The sequence below is a fragment of the Rhinoderma darwinii genome (genome assembly GCF_050947455.1).
Source record: "Rhinoderma darwinii isolate aRhiDar2 chromosome 4 unlocalized genomic scaffold, aRhiDar2.hap1 SUPER_4_unloc_7, whole genome shotgun sequence".
Taxonomy (NCBI): domain Eukaryota; kingdom Metazoa; phylum Chordata; class Amphibia; order Anura; family Rhinodermatidae; genus Rhinoderma; species Rhinoderma darwinii.
Window position 1 is genome coordinate 157,239 of NW_027461762.1, and position 21,588 is coordinate 178,826.

A 21,588-nucleotide genomic window follows, 5' to 3' on the forward strand; every position below is an offset into this window, starting at 1 on the left:
AGCTTTTTGTAAAAAGTTGGAGATTGATCTGTCCTTCTCCTCCGCCTTCCATCCCGAAACTAATGGCCAAACGGAAAGGACCAACCAATCCCTGGAACAATATTTAAGGTGTTTCATCTCTGACTGTCAATTCGATTGGGTCTCATTCCTTCCCCTTGCTGAATTTTCCCTGAATAACCGGGTCAGTAACTCGTCAGGGGTCTCCCCGTTTTTCTGTAATTTCGGGTTTAACCCAAGGTTCTCCTCCGTCTCCCCTGGTTGTTCCAATAATCCTGAGGTAGAGGATGTTCATCGGGAACTGTGCACTGTCTGGGCCCAGGTTCAGAAGAACCTAGAGGCGTCCCAGAGCGCACAAAAGATTCAGGCGGATAGTAGACGTTCTGCTAACCCCCGGTTTGTCGTCGGGGATTTGGTCTGGTTGTCGTCCAGGAACTTGCGCCTTAAGGTCCCGTCCAGGAAGTTTGCTCCCCGATTTATTGGACCTTATAAGATCATTGAAGTCCTCAACCCTGTATCCTTCCGTCTGGAGCTCCCCCCATCCTTTCGCATACATGACGTCTTCCATGCCTCCCTCCTTAAACGCTGCTCCCCGTCCTGGTCCCCCTCGAGGATACCTCCTGTTCCCGTTCTCACCCCTGAGGGGGTGGAATTCGAGGTGGCCAAGATTATGGACAGTAGGATGGTCCAGGGCTCCCTCCAGTACCTGGTCCATTGGAGAGGATACGGGCCGGAGGAGAGGACTTGGGTACCTGCCCGTGATGTTCACGCTGGGGTATTGATCAGGAGGTTCCACCTTCTCTTCCCCACTAAACCGGGTCCCCTTAGTAAGGGTCCGGTGGCCCCTCATAAAAGGGGGAGTACTGTTAGGGATCTGCCAGGTACTTCATCTAGGTATACTCCTGGGATTAATCAATCCACACCTGAGGCCAGACCTGTTCGACTGACACCATCTCCCACCAACCAGGGTGGCAGGCTCAGGAGTGGGAGAGCCTATCGCGGCCTGGTCTGTCGGAGTTAGCTCCGCCCCCTGTCCTTTATTACCTGCCCTGTTCTCTCCCTCAGTGCTTGTAATTCTTTTGGATTCCTGGCCCCACTGCTGCTTGCTCCAGCCTGCTTCTGCCGTGCTTCTGCCTTGCTGCAGTTCTGCTTGACCTGCTTTGCTTTGCCCCTGGCTTGCTTCTGTCTCCGTGCCCGCTCGGGTGTACTCACTTCGTCCTGGTCCTGACTGTTCGTTCGTCGCTCCGTTTCCTCGTGGCGTTCCGTGGCTACTGCCCCTTCCCTTGCGTGTTCCCTGTTTGTTTTCCTGTGCACTTAGACAGCGTAGGGACCGCCGCCCAGTTGTACCTCGTCGCCTAGGGCGGGTCGTTGCAAGTAGGCAGGGACAGGGCGGTGGGTAGATTAGGGGTCACTTTCCCTTCACCTCCTTCCTGCCATTACAACCATATATCCAACTTTACAGGTGTTTAGAAAGGTGCGGAGTAGAGAGGGAATATCACAACTGTTATCACCCCTCACTCCGGTTTTGGGTAACCCGGAATTTGGCCCAGGTGTAAAGGATCTGCCAGGCACAGCTTCGGGGTTAACTTCCAGAGGTAATCAGTCTTCACCTGAGTCTATCTCTCTGAGACTGACTCCAGCTTCCACCACTCAGGCTGGCAGGCTTAGGAGTGGGAGAGCCTATTGCAGCCTGGCCAGACTCAGCTAGCTCCCGCCCTCTGTCTATTTATACCTGCCTTTCCTGTTCCTCCTTGCTTGTGATTCTTTCCGTGTAGTTTCCTGGCCCAGCTACAGCTCCGAACAATTTGATCCTGCTCCATTCTGACCCTGGCTTTCTGACGACTCTTCTGCTCTGCGTTTTGTACCTCGTGCTCTCCTGGTTTGACTTGGCTCGTTCACCACTCTGTTGCTCACGGTGTTGCCGTGGGCAACTGCCCCTTTCCCTTTGCTTTATATTCCCTTGTATGTTTGTCTTGTGCACTTACTGAGCGTAGGAACCGCCGCCCAGTTGTACCCCGTCGCCTAGGGCGGGTCGTTGCAAGTAGGCAGGGACAGAGTGGCGGGTAGATTAGGGCTCGCTTGTCCGTTTCCCTACCCCTATCATTACATAATCACAAGCCCATATACCTAGTCTACCCTGGTCCCTGACACTACTATGGACCCCCTTGAGACCCTGGCTCAGCAAATGCAGGGTCTCTCCCTACAGGTCCAGGCCCTGGCTCAGAAGGTCAACCAGCCTGATGCTACCTTGGTAGTTCCCCTCACCTCAACTCCTGAACCCCACCTCAAGTTGCCCGACCGGTTCTCAGGGGACCGGAGGGCTTTTCTCTCCTTTCGGGGAAGTTGCAGGCTTTACTTTCGGTTAAAGCCCCAGTCCTCAGGTTCTGAGAGCCAGCGAGTGGGTATAATTATGTCCCGGCTCCAGGACGGCCCCAAGAATGGGCCTTCTCCTTGGCTCCTGACGCCCCTGAACTTTCCTCCGTTGATCTTTTCTTCTCTCAGACTCATTTATGACGAAACTGACAAGACTGCCTTTGCCGAGAGTCAGCTGGTGACCTTACGTCAGGGTAAGAGACCTGTTGAGGAGTATTGTTCTGACTTTAGGAAGTGGTGCGTAGCTTCTCGGTGGAATGACCCTGCCTTAAGGTGCCAGTTTAGGTTGAGTCTGTCGAATGCCCTGAAAGACCTGCTAGTTAGTTATCCCTCTTCTGACTCCCTAGACCAGGTTATGGCTTTAGCGGTACGACTTGACCGACGTCTCAGGGAACGACAACGCGAACGTTTATGTGTTTTCTCCTCCGACTCCCCCATGATGCCTCCCGAGGTTCCGTCGCTTCGTTCTTCCCCGGAAGACTCAGAGGTACCTATGCAACTCGGGGCCTTCGTGTCCCCCCAACAACGTAGAGATTTCCGCAGGAAGAATGGTCTCTGCTTCTACTGTGGGGATGACAAGCATCAAGTGAACAACTGTCCTAAGCGTAAGAATGCAGCCGGAGAACTTCCGCGCCTAAGTGATCATCGGGGAGGTCACTTGGGCGCACAGGTATTTCCCGTAAATATGAAACGTAATAAGATCTTGCTTCCCTTTCAGGTCTCTTTTGGTGGTAGGTCTGCTACCGGCAGCGCCTTCGTGGATTCAGGGTCCTCTGCTAATATCATGTCTGTGGAATTTGCTATGTCTCTTGCTATGCCTTTGATTGATTTGCCTAAACCTGTCCCGGTAGTGGGTATCGACTCCACTCCTCTTGCTAATGGTTATTTTACACAGCATACCCCTGTTTTTGAACTCCTTGTTGGCTCCATGCATTTGGAGCAGTGCTCTGTACTGTTGATGCAGGGATTATCGTCCGATTTGGTTTTAGGCCTTCCCTGGTTGCAGTTGCATAATCCCACGTTTGACTGGAATACTGGGGAGCTAACCATGGGGTAATGAATGTTGTACGTCATATTTTTCTGTTAATTCTATTTCTCCCCCTGAGGAGGTGAACACGCTACCTGAGTTTGTTCGGGACTTTGCTGATGTTTTCTCTAAGGAGGCCTCCGAAGTGTTACCTCCTCATAGAGAATACGATTGCGCTATCGAATTGGTACCAGGAGCTAAGCTTCCTAAGGGTAGGATATTTAATCTTTCTTGTCCCGAACGTGAAGCCATGAGAGAGTATATCCAGGAATGCCTGGCCAAGGGTTACATTCGCCCCTCTACTTCTCCGGTAGGTGCTGGCTTCTTCTTCGTAGGGAAGAAGGATGGTGGTCTTAGGCCATGCATTGACTACCGTAACCTGAATAAGGTCACTGTAAGGAACCAGTATCCCCTTCCTTTGATTCCTGATCTCTTTAATCAGGTTCAGGGGGCCCAATGGTTCTCTAAGTTTGATCTACGGGGGGCGTATAATCTTATCCGCATCAAAGAGGGGGATGAGTGGAAGACTGTGTTTAACACGCCCGAAGGTCATTTCGAATACCTCGTCATGCCCTTTGGGTTGTGTAATGCGCCGGCGGTCTTCCAGAATTTCATAAATGAGATTTTGAGAGATTACCTGGGGATATTTCTTGTAGTGTACCTTGATGACATACTGGTGTTTTCCAAGGACTGGCCCTCCCACATTGAGCATGTCAGGAAGGTGCTCCAGGTCCTTCGGGAAAACAAACTGTTTGCAAAAACCGAAAAATGTGTATTTGGGGTACAGGAGATACCATTTTTGGGTCAAATCCTCACTCCTCATGAATTCCGCATGGACCCCGCCAAGGTTCAGGCTGTGGCGGAATGGGTCCAACTTGCCTCCCTGAAGGCGCTACAGTGTTTTTTGGGGTTCGCTAATTATTACAGGAGATTCATTGCTAACTTCTCGGTCATCGCTAAGCCTCTTACGGACCTCACTCGCAAAGGTGCTGATCTCCTCCACTGGTCTCCAGAGGCTGTCCAGGCTTTTGAGGTCCTTAAGAAGTGCTTTATCTCGGCCCCGGTGCTGGTTCAGCCCAACCAAATGGAGCCATTTATCGTGGAAGTTGACGCATCCGAGGTGGGTGTGGGTGCTGTCTTGTCCCAGGGTACCAGGTCCCTCACCCATCTCCGCCCCTGTGCCTACTTCTCCAGGAAGTTTTCGCCCACTGAGAGTAACTATGATATTGGCAACCGCGAACTCTTAGCCATTAAATGGGCATTTGAAGAGTGGCGCCACTTCCTGGAGGGGGCTAGGCACCAGGTAACGGTCCTTACCGACCACAAGAATCTGGTTTTCCTAGAATCTGCCCGGAGGCTAAACCCGAGACAAGCTCGATCGGCGCTATTTTTTACCAGATTCAACTTTTTGGTTACCTATAGGGCTGGGTCTAAAAATATTAAGGCCGATGCACTGTCGCGTAGCTTCATGGCCAGCCCTCCTTCGGAGGAAGATCCTGCTTGTATTTTGCCTCCCGGTATAATCATTTCTTCTATTGATTCTGATTTAGTCTCTGAAATTGCAGCTGATCAAGGTTCAGCTCCCGGGAACCTTCCTGAGGACAAGCTGTTTGTTCCCCTGCAATACCGGCTAAGGGTACTTAGGGAAAATCATGACTCCGCACTATCTGGTCATCCAGGCATCCTGGGCACCAAACACCTCATTGCCAGAAACTATTGGTGGCCTGGGTTGCCTAAAGACGTTAAGGCCTACGTCGCCGCTTGTGAGGTTTGTGCTAGGTCCAAGACTCCCAGGTCCCGACCAGCGGGCTTACTACGTTCGTTGCCCATTCCCCAGAAACCTTGGACACATATCTCCATGGATTTTATCACCGATTTGCCTCCATCCCAAGGCAAGTCGGTGGTGTGGGTGGTAGTAGACCGCTTCAGTAAGATGTGCCACTTTGTGCCCCTCAAGAAACTACCCAACGCCAAGACGTTAGCTACCTTGTTTGTCAAACACATCCTGCGTCTCCATGGGGTCCCTGTAAATATTGTTTCGGACAGAGGGGTACAATTTGTTTCTTTGTTTTGGAGAGCCTTCTGTAAGAAGTTGGAGATTGATCTGTCCTTCTCCTCTGCTTTCCATCCTGAAACCAATGGCCAAACTGAGAGGACTAATCAATCTCTCGAACAATATTTAAGGTGTTTTATCTCTGACTGTCAATATGATTGGGTCTCATTCATTCCCCTCGCTGAATTTTCCCTTAATAACCGGGTCAGTAACTCGTCAGGGGTCTCCCCCTTTTTCTGTAATTTTGGGTTTAATCCACGGTTCTCCTCAGTTTCACCTGGTAGTTCCAACAATCCCGAGGTAGAGGTCGTTCATCGGGAACTGTGCACAGTCTGGGCCCAGGTTCAGAAGAACCTAGAGGCGTCCCAGAGCGTACAAAAAACTCAGGCTGATAGAAAACGTTCTGCTAACCCCTTGTTTATGGTCGGGGATCTGGTGTGGTTATCATCTAGGAACTTGCGTCTTAAGGTCCCGTCCAAGAAGTTTGCTCCCCGGTTTATTGGGCCGTATAACCTATAGCAGCTTGGCCAGACTCAGCTAGCTCCCGCCCTCTGTCTATTTATACCTGCCTTTCCTGTTCCTCCTTGCTTGTGATTCTTTCCGTGTGGTTTCCTGGCCCAGCTACAGCTCCGAACAATTTGATCCTGCTCCATTCTGACCCTGGCTTTCTGACGACTCTTCTGCTCTGCGTTTTGTACCTCGTGCTCTCCTGGTTTGACTTGGCTCGTTTGACCACTCTGTTGCTCACGGTGTTGCCGTGGGCAACTGCCCCTTTCCCTTTGCTTTATATTCCCTTGTATGTTTGTCTTGTGCACTTACTGAGCGTAGGGACCGCCGCCCAGTTGTACCCCGTCGCCTAGGGCGGGTCGTTGCAAGTAGGCAGGGACAGAGTGGCGGGTAGATTAGGGCTCACTTGTCCGTTTCCCTACCCCTATCATTACACCAGGTCTGTCAGATCAGACCTTTAAGATATGGGTACAGCAGGGGCATTTTAGAGTAAGTCATTTTTATAGGGGCAATGCATGGCTGCGTGCAGGGTCGCCATCAGGAATTTCAGGGCCCCCTACAGCTAAATTTTCTGGGCCCCCCTACCGTGGCACCGCCTGTTAAAGGTACTCCGTCCAGCACTATATCATGCTAGCCAGGGCCGCCATCAGGGGGGGTATTATGGGTACTGATGGGAGAGGCCCGGCCAAACCTAATTGAAAGGGGGGCCCGGCAACTGCCGCGACTTGCCTTTGGTAGAAAAAAAACAGGCCCCTGCAATGGGGCCCGTTTTTTTCACCAAAAGAATGTCGTGAGCTGCGGGCCCCCCTTTCAATTAGGTTTGGCCGGGTCTCTCACATCAGTACCCATAATACCCCCCCTGATGGCGGCCCTGGGTAGCATGGGGGTCGTCATGGGGGCCGGCAAACACTGCCGCCCGTGCGACCGATCGCGCGCACCCGCAAACTCCCGCGCATGCGCACCCGCGACCGCCTGGAACCGCGCACCGAATTTTGAGGCAGATTTTGACCTGCCCACACTATCTTGCCGCGTTTTTTGCCCGCGGCGATTGAGGACAGCAGACAAAAAACTTAGGGAAAAATGCATTTTCTGCCTCCCATTGATTTCGATGGGAGGTCAGAGGCGGAACCGCGGCAAGAAAGGACGTGCTGCTTTTTCTTTTTTCCGCGACTGGCTCCCATTGATTTCAGATTAAATCAATGGGAGGCGGTTTTAGAAGTTGTTTGGTGCTGATTCTGATGCAGTGTCAGAGTCAATATCAAGGCCCAAAAACTCTGAACTGGGCCTTATTGTTAGGGCTTATTCAGACGAACGTGTAATACATCCGTGCAACGTGCGTGATTTTCACGCGCCTCGCACGGACCTATCTAACTCTACGGGGCCGTGCAGACTGTCAGTGAGTTTCATGCAGCGTGTGTCCGTGTGTCCGCTGCGTAAAACTCATGACATGTCCTATATTTGTGCATTGTTCGCGCATCACGCACCCATTGAAGTCAATGGGTGCGTGAAAATCACACCCAGCACTTCCGCAGCAGTATAAACTATGACTGAAAACAGAAAAGCACCACGTGCTACAAACATACAAACAGAGTGTCATGATGGCGCAGCCACGCATCATACGCTGCTGCCACACGGAGCTGTTATGGACCTTTTGCATGCGCAAAATGCCACGTTTTTGCGCACGCAAAAAGCACACGCTCGTGTAAATCCGGCCTTAGGGTAGGAACACACTAGGCATGAACACTGCGGATTTTATGCAACACATTTTATTGTGGAAAATCTGCAGCGTATTACAGTCGCAGCAGAGTGGATGAGGTTTGAACAAATCTCATCCACACGCTGCAAAAATAATGGACCTGCAGTGCGGCTTTTGGCTTTTTAAGCCGCAGCATGTCAATTTATTCTGTAGAATCGCCGCTCCTCTGTTGCGGAAATGCTGCGGTTCTGCCGCAAAAATCACACATGAGAAAAAAAAAAGGCACTTTCTAAAATTATAAAAAAGTTTAGACTTGCCCCGGCCGTAGTCCTGGTGACGCGATCCTCTATTCTTAGCGCAGCCCGGCCTCCTGTCATGACGTTTCATCCCATGTGACTGCTGCAGCGGTCACATGGTCTACAGCGTCATCCCAGGAGGCGGGGCTACGTTCAGAAGAGAGATGCGTCACCAGGACTACGGCCGGGGCAAGTCTAAACTTTTTTTTCCCTGCAGGATTCCCGCAGCGGACAAGCCTCACGAAACCTGCGCCACTATTTGGTGCGGTTTTGCTGTCGGAATTCCCTGCGGCTACCGAGAGTTTTACTCAGCATATCCGCCTAGTGTGTTCCTACCCTTATGATGTCGCTCCTGGAGCTGCTGCCGGTCTCTAAATAGTCAGTTGGTCCAGTAGAATTTGGAATTATTTTTTTTTGTGAACCAGCTTAAAAAAATACAAAACTTTTGTGTTAGGGCCTGTTCACATCACCGTTCGCTTCCGTTCCGGGGTTTCGTCTGAGGTTTCCGTCGGGTGAACCCCGCAACGGAAAGTGAAAGTGACAGCACAGCTTCCGTCACCATTAGCGCAGTCGACTACGCTATTGATTCCGTCCGAAAACCTGCCGGAACGGTGACGAACGGAAACCATTAGCGATTTTTCCGTCACCATTGATCTCACTGGTGACGAAAACATCGCTAATGGTTTCCGTTCGTCACCATTCCGGCTTATCCGCCCCGGTAGCAGAAGGGAATTCTGCCCGCAAAACCGCACCAAATAGTGGCGCAGGTTTCGTGAGGCTTGTCCGCTGCGGGAATCCTGCAGGGAAAAAAAAGTTTAGACTTGCCCCGGCCGTAGTCCTGGTGACGCATCTCTCTCTTCTGAACGTAGCCCCGCCTCCTGGGATGACGCTGTAGACCATGTGACCGCTGCAGCAGTCACATGGGATGAAACGTCATGACAGGAGGCCGGGCTGCGCTAAGAATAGAGGATCGCGTCACCAGGACTACGGCCGGGGCAAGTCTAAACTTTTTTATAAATTTAAAAAAGTGCCTTTTTTTTTTTCTCATGTGTGCTTTTTGCGGCAGAACCGCAGCATTTCCGCAACAGAGGAGCAGCGATTCCACAGAATACATTGACATGCTGCGGCTTAAAAAGCCAAAAGCCACACGGCAGGTCCATTTTTTTTGCAGCGTGTGAATGAGATTTGTTCAAACCTCATCCACTCTGCTGCGACTGTAATACGCTGCAGATTTTCCACAATAAAATGTGTTGCATAAAATCTGCAGTGTTCATGCCTAGTGTGTTCCTACCCTAAGGCCGGATTCACACAAGCGTGTGCTTTTTGCACGCGCAAAAAACGTGGCATTTTGGGCATGCAAAAGGTCCATAACAGCGCCGTGTGTCAGCAGCGTATGATGCGCGGCTGCGTGAGTTTTGCGCAGCCGCCATCATTATGACACTCTGTTTGTATGTTTGTAGCACGTGGTGCTTTTCTGTTTTCATTCATAGTTTATACTGCTGCGGAAGTGCTGGGCGTGATTTTCATGCTCCCATTGACTTCAATGGGTGCGTGATGCGCAAACCACGCACAAATATAGGACATGTCGTGAGTTTTACGCAGCGGACACACGCTGCGTGAAAATCACTGACGGTCTGCACGGCCCCATAGACTAACATAGGTCCGTGCGAGGCGCGTGAAAATCACGCACGTTGCACGGACGTATTACACGTTCGTCTGAATAAGCCCTAACAATAAGGCCCAGTTCACAGAGTTTTTGGGCCTTGATATTGACTCGGACACTGCGTCAGAATCAGCACCAAAAAACTTCCAAAACCGCCTCCAATTGATTTAATCTGAAATCAATGGCAGCCAGTCGCGGAAAAAAGAAAAAGCAGCAAGTCCTTTCTTGCCGCGGTTCCGCCTCTGACCTCCCATCGAAATCAATGGGAGGCAGAAAATTCATTTTTCGCTGCGTTTTTTGTCTGCTGTCCTCAATCGGCGCGGGCAAAAAACGCAGCAAAAAACGCGGCAAGATAGTGTGGGCAAGTCAAAATCTGCCTCAAAATTCTTTAAGGAATTTTGAGGCAGATTTTTTTTTGCCTGCAAAATACTGTGTGAACAGGGCCATACATAAACAGCACTTTGAGATAATTTACTCACCGTGTCAGAAGAGCTGCTCCCACTCCAGTCCTCTTCCGGCGATGTCTTCCAGGCAAGGTCTTCGGTCCAGACGTCCAGTCCTTCACCTCCAGCCAGGCTCCAGGTAAGTTTTGTCCATGTGTGACCGCGGCTGCGCGTGCTTCGTTCGCTAGTGCGCGCGCGGGCGATCGTGGGTGCGCGCGTGGACGATCGCGGGTGCGCACTTCCGGGCTTTCGCGGGTGCGTGCGGTCTCGAGTGCGGGCGTTAGTGGGTGCGCGCTCGCAACTGCGCACGTGCGGGAGTTTCCTTGTGCGCGCGATCGGTCGCGCGAGGGCGGTTTGACGGCCCCCCATGGGGAGGGGGCCCGCAGCAGCAGCAGCTCACGACATTCTTTTGGTGAAAAAAATGGGCCCCATTGCAAGGGCCCGTTTTTTCCTACCAAAAGAATGTCGCGGCAGTTGCCGGGCCCCCTTTCAGTTAGGTTTGGCCGGGCCCCTCACACCAGTACCCCTAATACCCCCTGATGGCGGCCCTGGCTGCGTGGAGAAGAGCTTTCCCAGCCAGAGGGTTATCCCGGACCCGTCCCAATGGCAGGCGTTACAATTGACTCATTACTTGTCAAGACAGCCTACACCGGCTTCCTATGACCGAGCTCTATCTTCCTTTGAAACTTTGTGTTCTCAAACGGGGCATGTGAGACGGGCCCTGTCCAGTCTTTACTGCGTGCTGCTCACTCCTGCTGAGGATTTCATCCCACCATATATTACGAAATGGGAAAGAGATCTTCAGATTACTCTAAGGGTATGTTCACACGAGGGTGTCCGTTACGGCTGAAATTACGGGTATGTTTCAGCCTGAAAACATCCCCGTAATTTCAGCCGTACCGGCATGTGCAGGCGCTTGTACGCCGCGTCCATTACAGCCGTAATTAGCGCTGCTATTCATTGGAGTCAATGAATAACGGCTCCAATTACGGCCAAAGAAGTGACAGGTCACTTCTTTGACGCGGGCGTCTATTTACGCGCCGTCATTTGACAGCGGCGCGTAAATATACGCCTCGTGTGAACAGACAAACGTCTGCCCATTGCTTTCAATGGGCAGATGTTTGTCAGCGCTATTGAGGCGCTATTTTCAGACGTAATTCGGGGCAAAAACGCCCGAATTACGTCCGTAAATAGGCCGTGTGAACATACCCAAACACAAGAGCAAAGGGAAAAGATCATGCTCCTCACACATAAGGCGTCTATTAGTAACGCCTATCAGGAAACCAGTTTTAAAATACTATCCCGTTGGTACAGAGTCCCACATGTGCTACATAAAATGTTCCCGGATGTTTCTCCTTTATGTTGGCGATGCGGCAGAGAAGAGGGAACGCTTTTACATATATTCTGGAGCTGTGAGAACCTTCGCACCTATTGGTCAGAGGTTCAAGATATCATTCTGGAGATCACAGGAATCTCGCTGGGAGATGATCCGGCATGGATTTTGCTGCACCACCACGATATACCTGTGGGGCGCTACAGGAAGATGTTAGTGAGACATTTGCTGAACGCAGCTAAGGCTTGTATTCTCGGGGGTTGGAGATCCTCTGAGCCTCCTGTGACTAGACAATGGCTGGAGCGCATTCACGAAATTCGGAGAATGGAGGAGTTGCTCCATTCCGCACCCGAACGAGCAACGCAGTTTCAGAAAACCTGGTTCTATTGGTTTGACTTCTGCAAGTCGGGCAGATACAAGAGGGCCATGGGTGAACTGATTAGTGGAGAACCAGGGAGCTCTTGAGTTCCCTGTGGTCTGTGATGTGCTGTGGGGGGGGGGGGAGAGAGTGAGGGGAGTACATCTCCCCTTCTCCCTCTTAAGATTTTCCCTATACCCCCCCCCCCCCCTTCCTTTTGTCCTTCTACCCTTCGTTTACTTCCCTATTTGAATCAATCGTTACTAAGAATTGACTGAGATGTGGGTGATGGAGGGGCGGATGAGGGTGTAATGCTGGTATTCCTGTCTTGCTATACTAATGCTTGTAGTGTATTGATGGTACTATGTTGGGAGGACTTTGATTGCATATTTACTTATAGTTGTTGAAATATAGGTTGAAATGATCGGCCCTCATGGGCTTTTTCTGTACCCATGTCACCCCCTTTTCTTTTTCTGTATCCCCATTTCTTTTCTTGAAAATAAAAAATTTGAAATATAAAAAACAAAAAAAACAAAGTAGGAAACCCAGCGTCTGGTGATGTCCATGGGTTCCAGACTTCAGGCCATCATTGCCTGCAAAGGATTCTCTACAAAGTATTAAAAAAAACATTTATGGTAATGTTAATTTGTCCAATCACTTTTGATCACCTGAAATGAGGAGGTTGTGTAGAAAAATGGTGGCAATTCCTAAACTTTTCACAGGAGATTTTTGTTTAACCCCTTGAAATAAACCTGAAAGCTTCAACTTCAATTGCATCTCAGTTGTTTCATTTCAAATCCAATGTGGTGGCAGCAAAACCCAAATCATGAAGATTGTGTCACTGCCCAAATAATTCTGGACCCAACCCACACACCCACCCACACAGCAAACACTCTGAACAAGCATAGCTGCAGTGTAAAGAATGGGGGTGGGACAGAGCAAGAGTATTGAACTACAGCGAAGCTGGAGTCATTGATCATATCCAAGCCCTTATGAAGATTAGTCTAAAATGATGAAGATCAAAGTTATAATATACATTTTTTTTTTATTTGAAAAAATTAACAAATCTTCACAGAATAAAAACAGGAAGCGGATCATAAACTCAGCAGAACAATTAGAAGGTCGGCCAGATCAGGTTTCATTAGCGGTTGTGTCCAGCGTCTTTGTTAGCGGTTTTGTCCAGCAGTGCCGCCTTGTGGTCATTTTCTGTGCTACATCCTGGACCCCTATAACCCATTACATAGCTGGACAGAAAAACGACTGCACTACCACCCTGCAAACTGCAGCGGCAGCCATATTGGTTGTAACAACTTTCCCATGAACAGATAAAACAAAGAAAAAAACTCCACTGTAACCAGTGTCAGGAGGGGGCGCTAAAGCCGGTTTACTCTTCCAAACTGGATCTTTTATGCAATGGTAAAACTTGTATTTCCCAATAGATTTTCTCCATTAATATAAAACTATTTACACGTGATCATTCTTCATCAAATCTTGAGAGATAAAACGGCAGCGTTATCACAGTTCATACGGGATGCCTCGGATTCTCCGTGCGAGCTGCATGTCCTTCACAAAGAGAGTGCCCCTATTGGCCTGGTGACTGAAGAGGTAAGAATCTTCAAAGAGACTCACGAGGAAGTCCTCAGCTGACTGTGGATACAGAAGAGCATTAGTCCCTCTTAAAGTGACAGCACTCCCGGTATAATTTACTACACAGCTCGAAGGACTGATCAGATTTCACTTTTATGAGCTGTTAGCTAGAGTGATGGTGGGGGGGGGGGGGGGGGGTCTGGCCTCTGGAACTCCCACAATGCATCACAACCCCTCTGCAAATGTCCCGCTAGGGCATATGGATGTGTTAGAGGGGGCGGGGGCTGAGTAGTGAACCACTGCAAAGAGCAGCTCCCTCTCTGGTTGACCCATGCGTTACATGGACAGTGCATTGTATGAGATACTGACCTCTTGTAGCGCCATAAGTGCGGTGCTTTGCCAGTAGTAAAACACGCCGCGGGAATACTTCAGGCAGATCTCTCTCACCTGCAAGAATAAAAGGGGAATATCACTGACAATAAAGAGGAGCAGCCGCAGAGGACACATCCACTCACCAGGCGGAAAAACGGGGTTTTCTGAATGAGCAGATTGGTTGATTTTTGGTACTTTCTTATTTCCATCAGCGCACGGGCTCCTGGGCGGTAGCGTCTTCTTCGTTGTGTGCTCGGTCTGTGACTTGTTTCCCCTCTACCTGTAAGAAAGAAATCCATAATCATAGCTGAAAATGAATCTCCCGCTACATGGAAATTCACTGTCTGGCCGGGTTCACACGTAGCGTAAACACAGCGGATTTTCTGCAACGGATTTCATTGCGGAAACTCCACAGCGTAATACAGAAGCAGAAGAGTGGAGGAGATTCAAACAAATCTCATCCAGACGCAGCCGAAAAAAACCCGCCAAACTTACCCAGATCTCTCTGCTCCTGCGTTCAACCCGGCCTCCAGGGATGATGTCTCATCCCATATGACTGCTGCAGAACATCAGAGGGACACGTCACCATGGCTACGGGTAAGTATGGGTTTTTTTTCTACCTTCTATGGACATTCCAGCCGAAAAACTGCAGTTTTTCAGCCAGAATTACCTCCGGTGCCCAGGGCCAATACGCTGTGTACTTTTACGCCGCGTATCTGCCCTGTGTGAACATGGCCTATTACCTTAATGTCCCCCAAGGAACATCAGGTAAACAGATTTAAAACATAACATGCTACCTGCAGCCACCACTAGAGGGAGCTCATTGTATATGGTTGTACATTGAACTTGGTAACAAAACAGTATGCAGTGAGCTCCCTCTAGTGGTGGCTGCAGGGAGACAAAATTATACCATGTAACTGTCTACGCAGGAGATTTAGAGCTCCGTTTCAGAAAACTGTGCTCACACTGCTGTAAAACGACATTAAGAAATTAATCAGCACAGAATGTTGGACCTAAAAAGATATAAATGTGGACGTTCAAATTTTAGATACTTTTCTATGACTGATAATTTGGGGTCCATCAAGTCCCATTGATACCTGATTAAAGGGGTTGTACCACGAAAATAATTTTTCACCTATCCACAAGATAGGTGATAAATGCCGGATCGCTGCGGGTTGTTAACAAGAGTGCGGGTCCCAGAGTGGTGGTCACTCAAGTCATTCTCTATGGCAGTGGTCCCCAACCTATTTTGCACCGAGGACCGGTTTGATGCAAGAACATTTTTGCGGGGACTGGCGGGGGGGTGGGTGGAGGGGTTAGAGTCAGTTCACACATTGCGTAAATACGGCGTATACCTGTATTATAATGCGGAAAAATCGGCAGCATAATACAGTAGCAGCAAAGTGGATGATATAAAACACGTCTCATCCACACGCTGCATAAACGGAGTAGAAAAAAGGCTCAGAAATTGACGTCACAACATCGCGCCTGCCTGCGCGGAGCCGCTCACGGCAGAGTGCATAATTGGGCAAGGAGCAGTCAAACTTGACTATTTCCGTCGATCCCATAGGGAATGAATAGAGCGGTCGGACTGCAGGTTGGAAATTCTTAGATCCCTCATTTCATAATATATCTTCATGGGTGTGAGCTGTGTTCTCAGATTCCCTTCCCAGAGCCATATAGTAACGTGCTTCCTGCAACCACCACTAGGGGGAGACGATTGTGCACATGCATACAGCTCCTGTTGTGCCTATATAAATCAGTCCTCAGTTTGCTCCCCCTAGTGGCGGCCTTGTGCTACAGAAATTTCGGTAAGTAACAGATTTTTACCTGCATAGAAACGAACCCTCTAAGATATAAAGCTGAGAAACGGATTACAATCTAGTATTACACGACCCGAGGTTATCTGGGATTCATTTTTAAAATAAAATATATAATGAGAGTGAGAAGATGATCAAGGTGCAACTTTCTCTTACTTGGCGGAGATTGAGGAGGAGCTGCAGGTTTCTTCTGCGGCTGCGCCGACTTCCTGCGGGACGAGCTTTTCTGGGGTGGTTTCATGATGATGTAAAACGCTGCTGAGAGTCATACAATCAGTTAAGCAGATAAGAGACGGTGACAATTCAGCAGAATGACAGGTGACGTAGGATAAACTGAGCGGTTTTATACTGACTGATGCCACCAATGCAAGTGACAAGAAAGTGATGACATTGACGGTGAAGATATGAGATTGCCGGATGTCAGTAATTAACGCACGCTGCATCAATGCATACAATAGATCCTCGTGGCATCAATTACCAGAACAGCGACATCAATGATCTATTTAATAATGCGGCAACAGAAGAGCTACCCGCAGCAGATCCCGCAAGCAATGGGCAGATGTTTGCAGACGTAATGGAGCCGTCTTTTCAGGCGTGATTCGAGGCGTAAAACGCCTGAAAATAGGTCGTGTGCACAGAACCTTACAGAGAATCCGTAATCCAGACAAAGGTGGGAAATTTAAAACTGGAGCAAAGGAAAAGTGGAGCAGTCGTCATGGAAATGAAAGGCCGCAGCTGGAGGACGATGAGCTGCAACAATGCAGTACAAATATACAGAAATAAAACATCTAATAATCCATATGATCTCTAGACACGCAGCAGCGAAAATGTATAAAATCAACACACACAATAGACGAGGAGAAGAAACATTCAGTCGAGTGCGCAACTTTTCTTAGGACTCTCTGCTTTGTGCCGTTTCTGTTATTCCTCCTGGAAATGTAAGAATTGACAGCTGTGTGTTACCAGTTGGGGGTGTGTCCCTACACAAACTGACAACGTCCAATCAGTGCTGACAGAGAGACTGTAGGGACACGACCTTTGATGAGGAGAATGGCAACACCAGGTTATCTATTAATACATACATTTCTAGGAGGAACCACAGAGGAATGGCACAAGCCAGAGATCTGAGAAAATACGCTCCAGAATAGTTATTTCATGGGGAATACAGGTATTTACTATAAGGGTATGTTCACACGCAGTGGTTTCAGACCTAATTCTGGCATTTTACGCCTCGAATTACGGCTGAAAAAACGCCCCTAATACGCCTACAAACATCTGCCCATTGCTTTCAATGGGAATTACGATGTTCTGTTCGCACGAGCCTTAAATTTACGTGTCGCTGTCAAAATACGGCGCGCAAAATGACGGCTCGTCAAAAGAAGTGCAGGACACTTTTTGGGACGTTTTTGGAGCCGTTTTCTCATAGACTCGTGAAAACAGCTCCAAAAACGGCTGTAAAAAACGCAGCGAAAAACGCGAGTGGTTAAAAAAACATCTGAAAATCAGGAGCTGTTTTCGCCTGAAAACAGCTCCGTATTTTCAGACGTTTTTGCTCACTGCGTGTGAACAGAGCCTTACAGACACGTCAGGAGAAGTGACGGCTCCTCTTTAATAATATTGTCTGTATCCTGTATAATTCATGAGGACGCACGTGCTGCCCGGCGTGATGTCAGCGTCACCGTATCTATCAATGATTATACACTGAACTCTAGAAAACTGCCAGATACACCAGGACGACTGTATACATCAGAGTTTCCCAACCTTTTCAGGCTCGAGGCACCCCAGGGAAAAAAAATAATTCTCAGGGCACCCCTACCAAAAATTGTTTACAAAACGACAAAAAGTGGCGAAAAACAAGCAGTACACTCTTAGGTTATGTTCACACAACGTTTTTTTGTAAGGCAGAAACAAAAAGTCTGCCTCGAAATTCATTTACGAATTTTGAGGCAGATTTTTAATTGACAGCGCTGTTTGACTTTTTTTTATTTATTTTTTTCCCACATTTTTTTTAAGCCGTTGAAGCGAATGCAAAAACCGCAGACAAAAAAGCACCAAACGAGCGCCGCAGGTTTTTTCTGCCTCCTATTAATTTCAATGGGAGGTCAGAGGCGGAAACCACTTGAAGACCGTCAGCCCCCCACTCACAGTAATGACCGTCAGCCCCCCACTCACAGTAATGACCGTCAGCCCCCCACTCACAGTAATGACCGTCAGCCCCCCACTCCCAGTAATGACCGTCAGCCCCCCACTCCCAGTAATGACCGTCAGCCCCCCACTCCCAGTAATGACCGTCAGCCCCCCACTCACAGTAATGACCGTCAGCCCCCCACTCACAGTAATGACCGTCAGCCCCGCACTCACAGTAATGACCGTCAGCCCCCACTCCCAGTAATGACCGTCAGCCCCCCACTCCCAGTAATTACCGTCAGCCCCCCACTCCCAGTAATGACCGTCAGCCCCCCACTCACAGTAATGACCGTCAGCCCCCCACTCACAGTAATGACCGTCAGCCCCCCACTCACAGTAATGACCGTCAGCCCCCCACTCCCAGTAATGACCGTCAGCCCCCCACTCCCAGTAATTACCGTCAGCCCCCACTCCCAGTAATGACCGTCAGCCCCCCACACACAGTACTGACCGTCAGCCCCCCACTCCCAGTAATGACCGTCAGCCCCCACTCCCAGTAATGACCGTCAGCCCCCCACTCACAGTAATGACCGTCAGCCCCCGCACTCACAGTAATGACCGTCAGCCCCCCACTCACAGTAATGACCGTCAGCCCCCCACTCACAGTAATGACCGTCAGCCCCCCACTCCCAGTAATGACCGTCAGCCCCCCACTCACAGTAATGACCGTCAGCCCCCACTCCCAGTAATGACCGTCAGCCCCCCACTCACAGTAATGACCGTCAGCCCCCCACTCCCAGTAATGACCGTCAGCCCCCCACTCCCAGTAATGACCGTCAGCCCCCCACTCACAGTAATGACCGTCAGCCCCCCACTCCCAGTAATGACCGTCAGCCCCGCACACACAGTAATGACCGTCAGCCCCCCACACACAGTAATGACCGTCAGCCCCCCACTCACAGTACTGACCGTCAGCCCCCCACTCCCAGTAATGACCGTCAGCCCCCCACTCCCAGTAATGACCGTCAGCCCCCCACTCACAGTACTGACCGTCAGCCCCCGCACACACAGTAATGACCGTCAGCCCCCCCACTCACAGTACTGACCGTCAGCCCCCGCACACACAGTAATGACCGTCAGCCCCCCACTCACAGTAATGACCGTCAGCCCCCCACTCACAGTACTGACCGTCAGCCCCCGCACACACAGTAATGACCGTCAGCCCCCCCACTCACAGTACTGACCGTCAGCCCCCGCACACACAGTAATGACCGTCAGCCCCCCACTCACAGTAATGACCGTCAGCCCCCGCACACACAGTAATGACCGTCAGCCCCCCACTCACAGTAATGACCGTCAGCCCCCCACTCACAGTAATGACCGTCAGCCCCCCACTCACAGTAATGACCGTCAGCCCCCCCACTCCCAGTAATGACCGTCAGCCCCCCCACTCACAGTAATGACCGTCAGCCCCCGCACACACAGTAATGACCGTCAGCCCCCCACTCCCAGTAATGACCGTCAGCCCCCCACTCCCAGTAATGACCGTCAGCCCCCCACTCACAGTAATGACCGTCAGCCCCCCACTCACAGTAATTACCGTCAGCCCCCCACTCACAGTAATGACCGTCAGCCCCCCCACTCACAGTAATGACCGTCAGCCCCCCCACTCACAGTAATGACCGTCAGCCCCCCCACTCACAGTAATGACCGTCAGCCCCCCCACTCACAGTAATAACCGTCAGCCCCCCCACTCACAGTAATGACCGTTAGCCCCCCACTCACAGTAATGACCGTCAGCCCCCCACTCCCAGTAATGACCGTCAGCCCCCCCACTCACAGTAATGACCGTCAGCCCCCCACTTACAGTAATGACCGTCAGCCCCCCACTCCCAGTAATGACCGTCAGCCCCCCACTCACAGTAATGACCGTCAGCCCCCCCACTCACAGTAATGACCGTCAGCCCCCCCACTCACAGTAATGACCGTCAGCCCCCCCACTCACAGTAATGACCGTCAGCCCCCCACTCACAGTAATGACCGTCAGCCCCCCCACTCACAGTAATGACCGTCAGCCCCCCCACTCACAGTAATGACCGTCAGCCCCCCACTCACAGTAATGACCGTCAGCCCCCCCACTCACAGTAATGACCGTCAGCCCCCCCACTCCCAGTAATGACCGTCAGCCCCCCCACTCCCAGTAATGACCGTCAGCCCCCCACTCACAGTAATGACCGTCAGCCCCCCACACCCAGTAATGACCGTCAGCCCCCCACTCCCAGTAATGACCGTCAGCCCCCCCACTCACAGTAATGACCGTCAGCCCCCCACTCACAGTAATGACCGTCAGCTCCCCACTCCCAGTAATGACGTCAGCCCCCCCACTCCCAGTAATGACGTCAGCCCCCCCACTCCCAGTAATGACGTCAGCCCCCCACTCCCAGTAATGACCGTCAGCCCCCCACTCCCAGTAATGACCGTCAGCCCCCCACTCCCAGTAATGACCGTCAGCCCCCCACTCACATTATAATGACCCCTCAGTAAAGCCACCATCAGCCTCCGTCCCCCCAGTAAAATGACCATCAGCCCCCTCCAGTAAAGCCACCATCAGCCTCAGTCCCCCCGCCCCCCGATAAAATAACCATCTGCCCCTCTAGTAAAGGGACCATCACAGACAGAAAGTGTGATTACCCCTGGGGAAGGAATAAATAAGGAGGTATAAGAACAACAACTCCCAGCATGTCCAGGATGTTATGTGATATCAGAGAAAGTTTACAGGAGGAGGTATAAGAGGAGAGGACTACAACTCCCAGCATGTCCAGACTTAGTATGGGATATCAGAGGACATTATAGGGAGGAGGTATAAGAGAAGAGGACTACAACTCCCAGCATGTCCAGACTGTTATTATGGGATATCAGAGGACATTACAGGGAGGAGGTATAAGAGAAGAGAACTACAACTCCTAGCATGTCCAGGCTGTTATTATGGTATATCAGAGGACATTACAGGGAGGAGGTATAAGAGAAGAGGACTACAACTCCCAGCATGTCCAGACTGTTATTATGGTATATCAGAGGACATTACAGGGAGGAGGTATAAGAGGAGAGAACTACAACTCCCAGCATGTCCAGACTGTTATTATGGGATATCAGAGGACATTACAGGGAGGAGGTATAAGAGGAGAGGACTACAACTCCCAGCATGTCCAGACTGTTATTATGGGATATCAGAGGACATTACAGGGAGGAGGTATAAGAGGAGAGGACTACAACTCCTAGCATGTCCAGACTTAGTATGGGATATCAGAGGACATTACAGGGAGGAGGTATAAGAGGAGAGAACTACAACTCCTAGCATGTCCAGGCTGTTATTATGGGATATCAGAGGACATTACAGGGAGGAGGTAGAAGAGGAGAGGACTACAACTCCCAGCATGTCCAGGACGTTATTATGGGATATCAGAGGACATTACAGGGAGGAGGTAGAAGAGGAGAGGACTACAACTCCCAGCATGTCCAGGATGTTATTATGGGATATCAGAGGACATTACAGGGAGGAGGTAGAAGAGGAGAGGACTACAACTCCCAGCATGTCCAGGACGTTATTATGGGATATCAGAGGACATTACAGGGAGGAGGTATAAGAGGAGAGAACTACAACTACCCACATTCCCCTGGCTCCATTTCTCACACAACTGCTAAGAAAGTAAAGAAAACCCACTTACCCTGCCCAGTGTTAATGGCTCCTCTCCCTCCGTCAGGCTTCTAGTGGGAAGCGGTGGGCGGTGCTTGTAACAGACGTCCGCGCGTCACGTCTGCTACAACGTCGGGGGCGGAGCTTGTAGCAAAAATAAATAAAAAAAATGTAAACAAAAAATTTTTTTATTTTTTTTGTTGCCGTGGATGAGCCGCGGCACCCCTGAACAGCTCTCGGCA

At 50.3% G+C, this 21,588-nt stretch overlaps 1 protein-coding gene across 4 annotated transcripts in view; it reads right to left on the reverse strand.

The window, feature by feature from the left end:
- Nucleotides 1-21,588, reverse strand: part of LOC142684109 (histone H3-like centromeric protein A) — a 92,860-nt gene extending 71,272 nt beyond the window's left edge. For 2 of the 4 annotated variants that reach the window (XM_075847503.1, XM_075847502.1), the window contains exon 1: nt 21,378-21,440. Coding sequence is in view for 2 of the 4 variants with exons in the window: in XM_075847505.1 (XP_075703620.1) it covers nt 13,262-13,393; nt 13,703-13,780; nt 13,849-13,985; nt 15,682-15,766 (432 nt within the window). In the remaining 2 variants the exon portion in view is untranslated. Of the gene's footprint in view, nt 1-12,771; nt 13,394-13,702; nt 13,781-13,848; nt 13,986-15,681; nt 15,784-21,377 lie in introns of those variants that run through there. The other 2 variants (XM_075847505.1, XM_075847504.1) reach the window with 2 other exon arrangements.